Genomic DNA, 12,803 nt, shown 5'->3' on the forward strand with positions numbered 1-12,803 from the left:
TCTATAACTGGATTTTTTACTCGACAAAAATAGATCACTGCTAATTATCATTTTCGATTTTGATAAGAGGAATTGGAATTAATAGTTGTAACAAACGGGTTGTACAGGCAATAATGTAATAATATAAATAAAAGATATATTACTCTGATAAAATATTACGATAACAAGTACATAAAATAATTCCTTGAAAAATACACTGTTCAATTCCAGAGAAGGTCGATTGTATGCCTTATGATGCTATAATACTGTTTATTAAAATTACCAATATTAATTTTAAAATTTATTTCAGAATTTAATATTATCGATGCTACGTACATTGTAATAAACAGTCTTGTGGAAGTAAGTCAGTTCTCTGAGAATTGAATATTAATGCGAGCAATGAAATCGCGAAATTTATAGAAAGTGAGGTTGATCATTTCGGCTTCTGGGAAATTCACACAACTTTCATACCTTATATACGTGGCGCTGTAAAGCGTTAAAGTTACAATCAAGAGTTCCCGGAATTAACATTTCACTAAGGAAAGTCCAGGATATTTGAAATATGAACCACGTACTTATGGCCTTCAACCTTTAGCTTTCTATAAGCCTACGCAATAAACTCGACCAAATAAAATCCCCAACGACGTATAAATCACGAGCACAGTCGAATACACGGTGGTACGGCTTATGGGGCACACAAAGAGGGTTACGCGTAGCGTCCACGGCGCACCGTCGTGTTTAAATAGTCGAGGTAACTAGGCCCGTCCGTTCTACTTTCCAAACAGGGCTCTGACTCAACGACGAGATTGTTTTGGGCAAAGAATCCGCGCAGGGTCTCCACCGACGTTCACCCCGACTTTGTCGAGACGCCTGTGCTCCCTCGTTGCGAGACGCCCACCCACGCATCGCGGCATCGCCTCCGGCTGCCGTTGCATATAGGGTGTCGTGAAAGTGCATCGATCGTCGCACCGAGAGCTTTGTGGAAGACACGGCCTCTGAAACCCTTCACGTGGGATAGGTCTGGAGTGATTTTAATACGCGATATTATTCAACCGCCTTCGAGCGACTGAGCAGAATACTCCTCGATCTCATTCACCAACCCTATTTTCTATGTACGCGCCGATGGAAGGGTGACTAGTTTTTAATTGAAGTACCGCGTAACAGCCGGTTATTTCGTAAAAAATTAACTTGCGTGCTGGTGCTTGTCGTGAATGGATTTTTTAGTTGTTCGCCCATTGCTGGAGAAATCAGTAACTTTTAATTGTTTCGCGTTATAGAGCGGTTGAATATAGATACTAATGATATTAATATCTTGTTTATTAATTGTGATATTCTTTATTGATTTTGCCAATTGACCTAGGAGTCGATTTATTACTTAAAAGTGTTCGTTGTGTTGAGTAAATTAGAAAATTTGATTATCTAGTGATCAATTTCCTTCTGTTTGAGTTTATTGCTACGTTCTTACCGGAAAGAACGTATTTGCTATGAACAACTTAACAAGTCCTTTTTTATTTCATAACATGTAGTGAGACAATTAATAAGCTACAAATTTTTTAAGCTACAAACAGAAAGCTGCTCTTCTTTATAAATTTATACATAAATAAACCGGAATATAGTTTGTTCTAAAGCTTCAACAATCAGCAATATGGATATTCAAGATAGAGATAGTGGCAAATGACAAACTTCATTCGGTCATATGATCAGCTTGATTCATCTGGTTTTACATAAAAGCAACCGTACACGGTTAAGAAGTTGTAGGAAGACTAATTCACCTTTTTATGCTGATTTCCACCGACGATAATCCGATTCGTCCAAACTTCTTCACGATAGAGCTTAGCATAGCGCGACCATTTCACGATTTAACTCAGAACGTTCTCGTATTCCACGATCTCCTCGTCGCTTCGCGAGACAACCGCGATTTACGATCCTTCGTGCTTCGAACAGGAATTAACGTTTCAATCAGAAACATTACTTTTTTTGGGAAACACGTTTCCCGGGTACTGAAACGCTCGTTTTGAGATCCGACAATCGATGTCTTCTGTTTTACATAGCGAAATATGAACCTTGAATGTGGTAAAAGAGATAATCGAACCCATGGGCGTTGACTTTTCATTTTCCGCTATGTAATCACGAATCGTAGATTGAAATTGCAGATATGAAAGGTGTTTTACATTTATGAACGAAATCTCTTCATCGTTTATATCGGCGATGAATTTATACTCATTTTTACGATAATCGAAAGTTAGATGTGTGGGAAAGAATTGGAAAATATCATTTCACGTCGAAACATATCCACGGGCTAATTATTTATTATTATTTTGCGCCGTATGATTAAATCGAATGAACCTTTTTTTTATCAAGTTTATCGATGAAAATGTTGTTGCAGTTTTTTTCTTTTTTTAATGTAATCTATATAATCTATGTGAGTGTACTCATTTAGAAAGTTTGTATATATGTAATGTTTATCGGTTTTTCAAGAGACGATAGGTACTTGCACTTGACAAAATATTTTCTCATGATCTGCATACATCAAGGCATGCTTGTTTAACTGCGCCAGCATGCAAACAAAGGGTGGGTTAAATTACGGCACGAAGGTGTGCACAGTGGATTTGTGTCTCGCATATTTGATACAAGCTGTGATCTTTGCTAAAAGAGTCTTCCGATATAGGTAAATCAAATTATGTTCTTAATATCAGGATATCAGAATCGAATTTTTCTTTTCAAGTCATTATATAATACACGATGTTTTCACTTTATAAAAATTGTTAACTCTGTATTCGAGTTAAAAGAAACGGATATAAGGAGAAGAAATCAGTGGCGTATATATAATAAAAGTTTCCACGTCGACGAAATGCTTTCGTCTGTCGGAAATGAAACGTGGGATGGAAAAATAAGTTTGAATTCCGATCACGGAGATTGCGGAGCGTTTGAATTTTGTATCGTGTAACTTTTCAACTTTCTCGCGGTGTAAAAAGTTCGACAAAGATGCGTGTGTTTCGATCCCCTCGAGGCTCTCTCCTTGCGATTGTAATCGACGTGGTGGCGATGCTTTTTCCGTCGAAGGCCATGAATGAAGTTTCTATCCGTATGCGTTTCACCGACTTGACCATCTCATTCACACGTTAACGCGATGCGTTTAACTCACCGCGCTGTCGTATCGATATACCATTTGTTTCATGATACCGCATCGCCGCGTCGTAAGTATGCAACGTACGCGTCATTGCTTCTTTCGTATGGTGTTCCTCGAGGTCGGAACGCCTATGTGATATCGCTTTGTTCCATATAGCAACTTCAGTAAAGATTCTTCAAGATAATTTCAATTTTTTTTTTATAGAATAATATCGATGTTACAAAGTTATTTTTACAGCGAAATAGTTTCTTTAAAGAAGTATTCGTAAAATAGTACTGATACGATCTTATCGAGAGAAAATGAATGCGACCGTGTACCACTTTTAGCGTAATTATGATTAGCTGAAAAATAGAATTATTAGAAATATTAATAGAATTATTTTTTACGTTAGAAGTTCCTACATTTTTTATTTCAAGATTATATATTTTTTTTTAAATGAAATCTTGCAAAAAGATTGATAATATTTTCTTAAAAATTAAATTGTACGATTATTAGCAACAGAAATTGTCACGTTAAATAAATAACACTTATTTTCTACACAATGAACATTCGATATGTCTACTTTTTCAAAATATTTTGGCAGAGCCAAATTTAAAATTTCGAACGCTGCCAGTAAATAGGAAGAGCCACAGGGGAAAGTTAAATACTGACCTATATTACAAAGTGTAACTTTCTTTAGGTCGAGTATCTCACGTTATGGAGAACTCTTTTCCTAGCCTTCTCTTATTATGCGCTTTGTAGGATCTTCACAAATATATCAACCGTGAGATCGTACAGTACTCGGTGAAATTAGCTACTAATGTAACTCCTTAAGAACGATCTTTCTCTCGTCACCGGTGTATAGATATGTATTTTTTTCCCCTCTTGCATAAAAATGAAGTTTGGAACAATGGAATTTAGATAGAACTTATTATTGAGAATATAACTTATCGTTATTGAGAAATAAATTTCGAAGCTTCATCACGTTGTTCTTTCGAGACACGTTTATCGTTGAACATTGAAGGGACAAACAGCTAGCTTCGTTCGTCGTTATTTTTTCATCGCACGCGGCATTCCGTCCATTGTAAACACTCGTCTGTGTTCTGTTCCTTTTCTTTGACTAGTGGAATTTTTACCAATGAAGCGAGGAGTTGGAATGACGAGCTCCATACGACTAACCTTGCAAATTAATTTCGTATGAAGGCAGAGTATCGAATATCAAAAAATAACATCGAGTACATTTTCAGATCTCTGAGTTTACGTATTCATCTTTTTTAAAGTTTTCTAAAAATACTATCAAATATTTCACGTAACTTTTATCTTTGAATATACTTAACATAGTTGTGTCACTTGAAGTAATATTAATTTAAAAAAATTTTCAAATTTGTTAAATTCTATGTTTCTTATCTCGAGTTACCGTAGTAAACATCTACGTATCCACGTTTTGTTTCTTCTCTCTGATTTAATAGGATGTTTTCCAATGAAATATTTTAAAATGATAAACCCAAAGCGATTAGTTTTACAAATTAATCTTCTTCAAAATTTCCATATTTCCATAAGATAATATTAAATATTTGCCTTGAATATTATCCGTGGACCAAAAATCATAGTACTCAATATAAAATTAATTTAAGGACCATATTTTCAAAATATTGAAATATTTTATTCCTAATCTCAAAATTAGGCACATTAATTCTTTATTAAACTACATTTTCATTGCCAGTAAGAGAGACTTATAATCAACGCCAAACGATCAATATCGATCAGCAAGGGGCGTTAAGTTGACCGAAAAACCGTGCCGGAAGTGCCGTCTGGTAGGATGGTTTTCCGCTCCACTGATTTCCTGTTTCTTCGAGGTCTTCTTTTTCTTCGGTACCGACGACACGTACGCTGCATCTCCATTCGTAGGTATGTAGTTTCTTTCGCGTTCGATAATCGTGTATTTGCTACACACATAACTGCACACGTGCACACGTGTAACACCGACAGTGCTTGTCTCGATATAGCTGCAGAATCACTAAAGCTTGGAATAGGAAACGCGATGTGAGAGGAATTTCTAATTATCGGGGGACTGTGAGAAGGTGAATCCTGTGGCTACGAAATCGGATTTATCCTTGATTTGACAAACGATGTCCTATTTTCTCAAACACTTACCGCGTTCCGCTTAATTGAATTTAACTATAGTAAGTTGCATCTGGTTATGTTGCAAGAATGTCTGCTATGTTCTCCACGAGTTGTTGCGTGGTATGAGCGACAAACGAGAAAAAGCTTAAGATTTTCACGAAACGTGCAGTTTTTCACCAAAGATAAAATGGTTGCCTTTGCATTTTGTGATATAGGATCGTCCTTCTTGATGTAAGTTAAATTTTATTACTGTTGATTAGATTAATAAAAATTGTTCAATTTTTTCAACGATGCATTTTTATATCGTAATACTTCCTAATTAATATTTTGTATAATTTGTATAATTTGTTCCAAGTGCGGTTTTATTTTGCAATTAAAGTTCGTTTCCCGATAGTAATGTTATAGTGTATCACATACGTAATAGATAAGTTACTTGAAATTTTCATATTAGAAATTAGAAATAATTATTCGTTTAATGCCAGCATTCGGTACAATACATATCAAACGATGTCTCGTTAAAATCTTTTTATACAATCATCTTTTTTATTCCTGTAGTATGTTAAAAGATACATGAATTATAAAAGCTCTGTTTCAAAGAGGACATTTTATTATGGGCGTAAGTCTTGTCTATATGATCTTTGTATTTATAAATGGAACTATACATTTTGCTTTAGTTAAGCGTTTAGCTTATTGCAAGCAAATTTACTGACTTGCGATACGTATACATGTACACAGGGAAGTGGTACACTTTCATGAAACAATATCCAAAACACCTTGGTGTAAATAAAATTTCACTTGCTTGATTCTTCTTGAAATACCTTTCTTTTAATAAAAGACATACGATTTCAAGTGACTCATTTTGTACACTAAAAGTTCACAAATTTACAAGGAATGACGCAGAATGTTCGATACAGCGTACAATGTGATACACATTCAACCGTCTGCTCGTGTTCATTTAAACGAACAGAACGTGTAAGTTTGGACGTGTCGCTATCGTAACTGGCTAACAATCGAAACGTTCGAAACGATTGTGCGCGACCAACAGATTATGGTTGGTACTCGCGGGTCTTTTTCTCGACAATCTGGCAGATATAAAGCGCATGTAGTTGTTCGAGCCGAACACGTAAGTGCAACTCTCCATCGACTTATGCACTCGACGCGCCCAAAGGGAAGCGAATTTGCATACAGAGAGCGCAATGAATTCACGACTTTGCGACTGCGACACAAAAGCTTCTCTTGTCCTGTCGAAGAACGTGAGCGCAAATTTCGTTTACCCTTGCTTGCTCCTTTGCGTAGTAGGTAGAAAATGTTCTTAGAATCGATGGTTGTCTTGTCAATTACTTCAACTTGTTAATCAGATCTTCCTTTAGGAATCAAGAACTTCCACATATAAATACGAAGTTAAAGATCATTAAAGATACATTAATTTTAACTATATGAGCTTTAGCCCTTGCCAATGAAGGTTACAGATGAAAAATATGCAATCGAAAAAGTTTAAGATCCTTAAATGTTGAAATAGATTTATAATTTTCTCGAATTCTATTTGAATAAATGAGATTTAATAGAAGAAAAGTAATGATTCCATAATTGTATTATTCGTTCCGTTAGGATTTCGTTTTTCATGTTTGCTGAAATCTTCAATTTCACTTGTAAGCTTGCAACACTTGCTTGAGGGAATTAATCGTTAAAAGAATTGTTTTCTTTTATTTGTTTTGAATCATCATTATCTTCAAATTTCTTAAGTGTCACTACGAGTTTTTCTTTGCTCTCTAAGACGTTTTAAGATGCTATAAGATCCTTACTCTTTTTTAATTTGGTCATGATGCATGTTTTTGCTAGGTGTAAGTTAATATTCAAGAGTTTGGAGGTACTCTTGTTCTCACTGTGTTATGAGTATCAATCTCGTGGCGTATGTTTTAAGTCCAACTTTGTACACAAAGCACGTCTTTCATGTTTGAGAGCAGCACTTTGAGCTTTTGAGTAATTCACGCAGGAATGACGCACTGTGTGTACTATAAATAAATTTTTTGATGCTAGTGTTACTTAGCTCGGGTGAAAATATCAAACACGACGTTTCTATATTAATCTTCGCTCCGACAAATAGATCGTTACGCTCTCCTATTTACGAATCTATTATTCGAATTAAGAGAGAATATATACGTACAGTATGGTAAAAGATATAAGTTCATGTATTGAAATTTATTTAATTTTATCAAATTAAATACCATGATATAATAATAATAATGATAACCTTTCTGTTAGTTAAGCAACAACTTGATGAATAGTTTCTCTGGACGATTTGTGCCATCGACTTTTTCGGATCGCCTGTTATTAAAAATATTTAGATTGTTAAATATCCCAAATTTTTATCTAGATGTTTAATAAATTATAATTCTAAACATGTTAACGAAACAAACCTCAAAGATTTCGTGAAATTCATTCGATAATACAATGTAGATTAGCGAGAAAATAGTGGGGTACGTCTTGGCCATGAAATAGAGTCCCTCTCTCTTGTCGTCCGTGCAGCACGATGCCTTAGGCAGTAAGAAATTGATCGCTCTAGCCAGTCGATATGGCGTTCGTATCAACAGGAAAGCGACTCCGATAACCACTGAAAAGATTTGTTTTTACTTTTAAATATGTGAAAAAAATTAATTTACGATTAATTAGACACTGAAATTTCAATCTTTCGTCTCTCACAATTTTTACATTGACTTATAGAATTATAACCTGACACCCAATTTACTGACCTAACATAATATAGTGCTTTAGCTTCTTCATTCTCCACCATCCCTCGATTTTTCTTAATATATACAATTCGTAAATAATTAGAGAGCCTAAAGCAATTGATGCGATCAACGGCATAGTGATAAACATGAACGTGAAACACACGTAAATATCCGCCATATCCTCTTCAAAAAAGTCATATATATGGAGCCCAATAGCAAGTGAAATAATGCACGAACACCAAATCAACACAATACCTTTAATAGCATTTTTTTTCTTTAATACCACGTGTCCAAAATAGACGTGATCTTGAAAGATACTAATATACAACATGAATACCAAAACCGAAAATGTGATAATAGAAACATCAAAGCTGATCATTAGCACGTAATCCATGTTTAATTTCATGTTTATGTCGAAGAACCATTTAAGTACCTCTTCCAGTGGTTCGATTAATATCACCATGTTTGAACATGCAAAGCTTATGATGTAAAAATTCGAAGACGTTCTCGTGGACGATTTAGAAACGATCACTAGTATAATTAAAAAATTCAGACTGGTTCCCAGAATTAATAATATCAGATTTATCAGTCGTGCGTCAGATAGCGGGATACTTAGAGTGATGACATTGATTTTCGTGGGGCTTCCCCTTGGTGACTTCGTGGTCATAACAGGAATTACTTCCACGTTTAGAAAATGCGACAAATTTGGTGTTTCCATTTATTCTGTCGTTCGACGTTTGTACGTGAAACTTGCTTGAAACTGAAGGCTTAACTTGACTTTGTTAAAATTTGATCAACGTCATTACGTGCCTGTTAAGAAATGGCGGGATTTTTCGAGTTTCATCACTCGCGAGTTGTTCGAACACGATGTTTGGAGGATGAAATCAACGGGTATGCGTCTATTCACGAGTCGAGTTAACACTGAAGAACAGGAAGAACAGTAGATAGAGGTCTCGTTTTTAATATTTTTCATTTCCACTCCCACTTGGGAATTTACTATTCAGAGACAACATGGGAGAGCTGCTGTGGATTGACCATGAGGTTGGTTGACACGCGATATTCTCATTTTATTAAGTGCTCCTTGTTTCTGAGGTGAAATTAAACGTGGTATTATTACCGTTTAATGTCCACTGTGAATTGTGGTATAGTTTATTCTATAGCTTTTGATATATTTAAATTTTCACACTGACTTCCAGAAATCTGATATATTCAGTTTTCTTATATCGACTTGTATCACGCGAAGATTCGTGGCCAGAAATTGCCATATAGTCGCAATTTATTCAGTTATCCTGGTAACATTATATATATTTCTTGAATATTCTTTGAATTACTCGTATTACACGAAGATTCGTATAACGTGGTCGAAAATTAGAGTCAGCGATGATCCTCGTATAACACAGTTCTTCAGTTGCATGGTTTTTAGAAAGCTCCTTCTTCTTCTTATTTTTCAGCTTCACTTTCAATACATAAGAGTAGGTATTATTCCTTTGCTGTTGACTTGCGTGCTGAATGGTATACAATCTGAGAGCTAGAATTTTATGCTCTTTTAAAAGCCATTAAGTTGCTAGCGTATAGTGCTCGTGTAACAGGATCTTAATAAAACGCTACGTGTTTTACTATTATTCAAAATGGAAATTTACAAAAAATCGAATTCGTCTGTTTAACTTCCAACTGATTCGTATCACGGTATATATCGTCGCGATATTGATCGAAGTGTGGTTTCTGAAAAGTCTAGCGCTCATCGTATGCTACGAATTAAAATCGAGTAATTTCTAGAAAATGAAATTAATTCGTTTAATTTTAAAATGTTCATTTCTCGGTATGTTTCGTTAAAATATCGATCGGTGTATCATCGAGTCGGCTTTGTCCATTGCGTTCTAGCGTTCATCGCGCAGAATATACCGCGGCGGAACCCTTGACCCTGACACCGCGACTTGAGGAGATTCGTTCTCCTGCCAGTAACGACTCGACAACCAGTGACGAAAATAGTTCTGCACGAGTAAATCATGTCTCGTCCGACACATTTATCCGTTGAGAGAAAGAGAATCGTACAGCCGAACAGAACGGGACAGAGAAAATATAGCCTCGCATTCGACTGCATATTGCAATAAGAGATGTCTTTAGAAGAGAAGAGAGTCGATGCTGTCTCTCATTGTTGGCAAATGGCCATGTGTGTAATATCGGTGAATATTTGGCCCTGATGGATTTGTCGTCGAATTTGTACACGAAGAACATTCGCGACGATCTTTCCTTCGAAAGTGGGACGATTTGACTGTTTCACCTATTGTATGTTAACAATGGATGCATTTTCGCGAGGAAAGGAGAGTTCGCGGGATGCTCAGGTTCTTCTTGAATCGCGACTCGTGAAAGGATACGTCGAATTCAAGGTCGGAAGATACGTGAGAGAAAGGAGTTAGATAAATGCTAATCTTTTCTTGCGTTACGTTTATAACCAGGTGTAAATTATAGGATATCGTTTAGGATAGGAATGTTTATTTTCTGATATAAAAATTACAGTAGCTGCAGTGTAGCTGCAGCTCATTGCCTTTTTTTTATCAAGTAAGTACCCCGCACTTTGCGAATTACTTTTTTTGTAGACGTACTTAGAGTACGTTTTATGTTATACTCTGAAGTATAATATATAGCATTTAGACCTTTCCTACTTCGATCATCGAGTGCTTATTACATCTTCTCGTGTAGTTTTGCTGTACTTTTGTCAGCCTTTTCTGTCAATAATTAAGTATGATAGAAGTAAAGAATTTTTTCCTCAAATTTCCCATAAATGCGTAAGTATCCACGATGTAGTAACAACTTCGTGACTCGTTACAACTTCGTATTTACTTCAAAGGAGATCGTTTTAACCTCACTTCGTCTTTTCGAAATCAAACACCAATCATTTCGTCGTCGATTTTTGGAAGACCCTTCTCACCTTTCCACTTCACGCCAGAAAACGCTCGAACCTTCCCTCGATAGTCGGCGATTACAGAATCTTTCATGGTCGTTTCGTAAATTACGAATTTCGTGTTGGCGTTCTTGTGTTCACGATGCCTGGCCTCTCGCGCGTTTCGCACTTTCATCCTTGGACCAGGTGTGTGGTTCAGTTTTGTGGGTTCCTCCATGTTTTTTTTCTCCTTGCTTTCGTCTGGTTGGATCGGGTTAGGGGCCAAATAAGTGCAGTGGCAGGGCCAGGGCCAGGGCCAGGGCCACAACCGGTTCGTTGGTTGGCCATCATTACGACGTAACTCAAGCGACCTCGCGGAGCCTTCGGACAGCACGATAATCAGGAGGCTGTGTATTATCATCACGAACGTCAGCATTCTTTCGTACTATCATCGTCAGGTTTATAAAAGCGTAGTACGTTACGGTCAGCGTTGAATTTAGACTGAATTTTGTTGTCTGTGTGTGTTTGTACAGTCAAAACTGGGCGTCGCCTTTGTATTAGCATTCGATGCATGTTTTTCTGTTGATTGTAGATAATAAACAATGGTGAGTATGCAAATAGAGAAAGTCCTTATTTTAAATTCACATTAACTTAGTTGCACGAAACAAAAATTTGAAAGTATATCTCTACTCAGAGTGCTTCAAAATGTAAAAAATGTAACGTGTTTCATAATAGAATTAAATGAATTTATATGTACGTGTTTCCCTATTTATAAGTACACCATTATACGTTTATCAATATCATGTAGGTTTTTAAATAAAATGTAGCGTTTCTTTTCTCGAGAAGGATGTTCTAAAGATTGGTCCAATTTGTTGGATCTTATTTTTACTTTTCATTTTTTCACTGTTTCGTGTAGGAAGGAAAGTAGTATAAGAAGACAGAAAATTGTATGGTACTGCGGAAGGATAACCTGGTATTTAGAAACTAGCTCTATTCTTTTTTTGTGAATGATCAACTGGAAGATACAGGCTAGCTTGGTCTACGTTCTCGAACAATAGAATGAAATGTATATTACCTAATAATGACACTTAGGGTAACATTAATCGAACTAAAATACGTTAATGTATTCTCCAGTTAATTAAAAGATGCAATACTTGGCTTAATTAAATATTATGTCAGAAGAACGTAGAATGAGGTTGAAAATAACTAAATAACCAAATCCTCGCGAACGTATTAAAAATCAGTGTTCGTTGTTGTTTTTACAAGTTTCGTAATTTATAGAATGAGAATATAAGCTCATTTTCACTAAGTAGGTTTAATCGTAGCTTGATTGCGGTCTTTACTCAAACATCACGCACGCTCGAAGCTACTTATTCCACCTGTTTGACCTGTTTCGTGCAAAGTTAATCTACGCGATGCTGAATTATTGCGTGCACGATGACATACCGAATGCAATATCACTTAGTACTTTTCATGTCAATCATTTAGTTGTCACGCATTTGCTTGTCTTTTGGTGTATCAATATCTAATTTTAACTAATTCGCTTCCAAAACGACGAAAAGCGAATTTGGAAATTTAATATATCAATTATGATAATATAATAACACACATGAACCTAAGAATATCAATTACCGATAAGACACGTTAACGGAATGAATCAATCATCTGATTCGCTCTATTTTATATAAGATAAATTAAGATATCGAATTGAAAGTTCAAGACTTTTTCCACTAAAAATAAAAATTCTTAGCAAAGAAATTTAAGAATGAAAATTTGCATGTGCATCATTGTTAGTATGTACATAAACAAAGTATCCCAAAATTACATCCTAATTCGACCCAAATACAGAAAAACGTCCGAATTATCGTTATGGCCCAACGATGCTAGAGTTGAAGATTGAAATAAATAAAAAATCTCAATCTCTTTTATCAAACATATTTATCAAATTATATCAAATGTACAATACATATTTCTCTGTACA

The 12,803-nt window shown here is 35.6% G+C and overlaps 2 protein-coding genes across 4 annotated transcripts in view; one reads left to right on the top strand and one right to left on the bottom strand.

Annotated features, from left to right (window-relative positions):
- The window catches only part of LOC100744780, a 132,604-nt gene that overhangs the window by 13,612 nt on the left and 106,189 nt on the right, over nt 1-12,803 (top strand). The gene's annotated exons all lie outside the window — the stretch shown is intronic.
- LOC112213082 lies at nt 7,397-9,856 on the bottom strand. The gene is made up of 3 exons (XM_024368638.2): nt 7,963-9,856; nt 7,630-7,823; nt 7,397-7,537 (listed from the first exon to the last, which is right to left on the bottom strand). The coding sequence occupies exons 1-3, from the start codon at nt 8,657-8,659 to the stop codon at nt 7,475-7,477; spliced, it is 954 nt and encodes a 317-aa protein (XP_024224406.1). The 5' UTR covers nt 8,660-9,856; the 3' UTR covers nt 7,397-7,474.

This window comes from Bombus impatiens, unplaced genomic scaffold, assembly GCF_000188095.3.
Source record: "Bombus impatiens unplaced genomic scaffold, BIMP_2.2 scf_0466, whole genome shotgun sequence".
Classification (NCBI taxonomy): Eukaryota; Metazoa; Arthropoda; class Insecta; order Hymenoptera; family Apidae; genus Bombus; species Bombus impatiens.

What these genes read in the sequence shown, in the direction of transcription:
- LOC112213082 (XM_024368638.2), bottom strand. Translation starts at nt 8,659, where the DNA reads ATGGAAACACCAAATTTGTCGCATTTTCTAAACGTGGAAGTAATTCCT. An exon ending in AAAGCACTATATTATGTTAG is followed by an intron (nt 7,824 to 7,962) that starts GTCAGTAAATTG and finishes AAATCTTTTCAG; the next exon opens with TGGTTATCGGAGTCGCTTTC. An exon ending in AATTTCACGAAATCTTTGAG is followed by an intron (nt 7,538 to 7,629) that starts GTTTGTTTCGTT and finishes TTTTAATAACAG; the next exon opens with GCGATCCGAAAAAGTCGATG.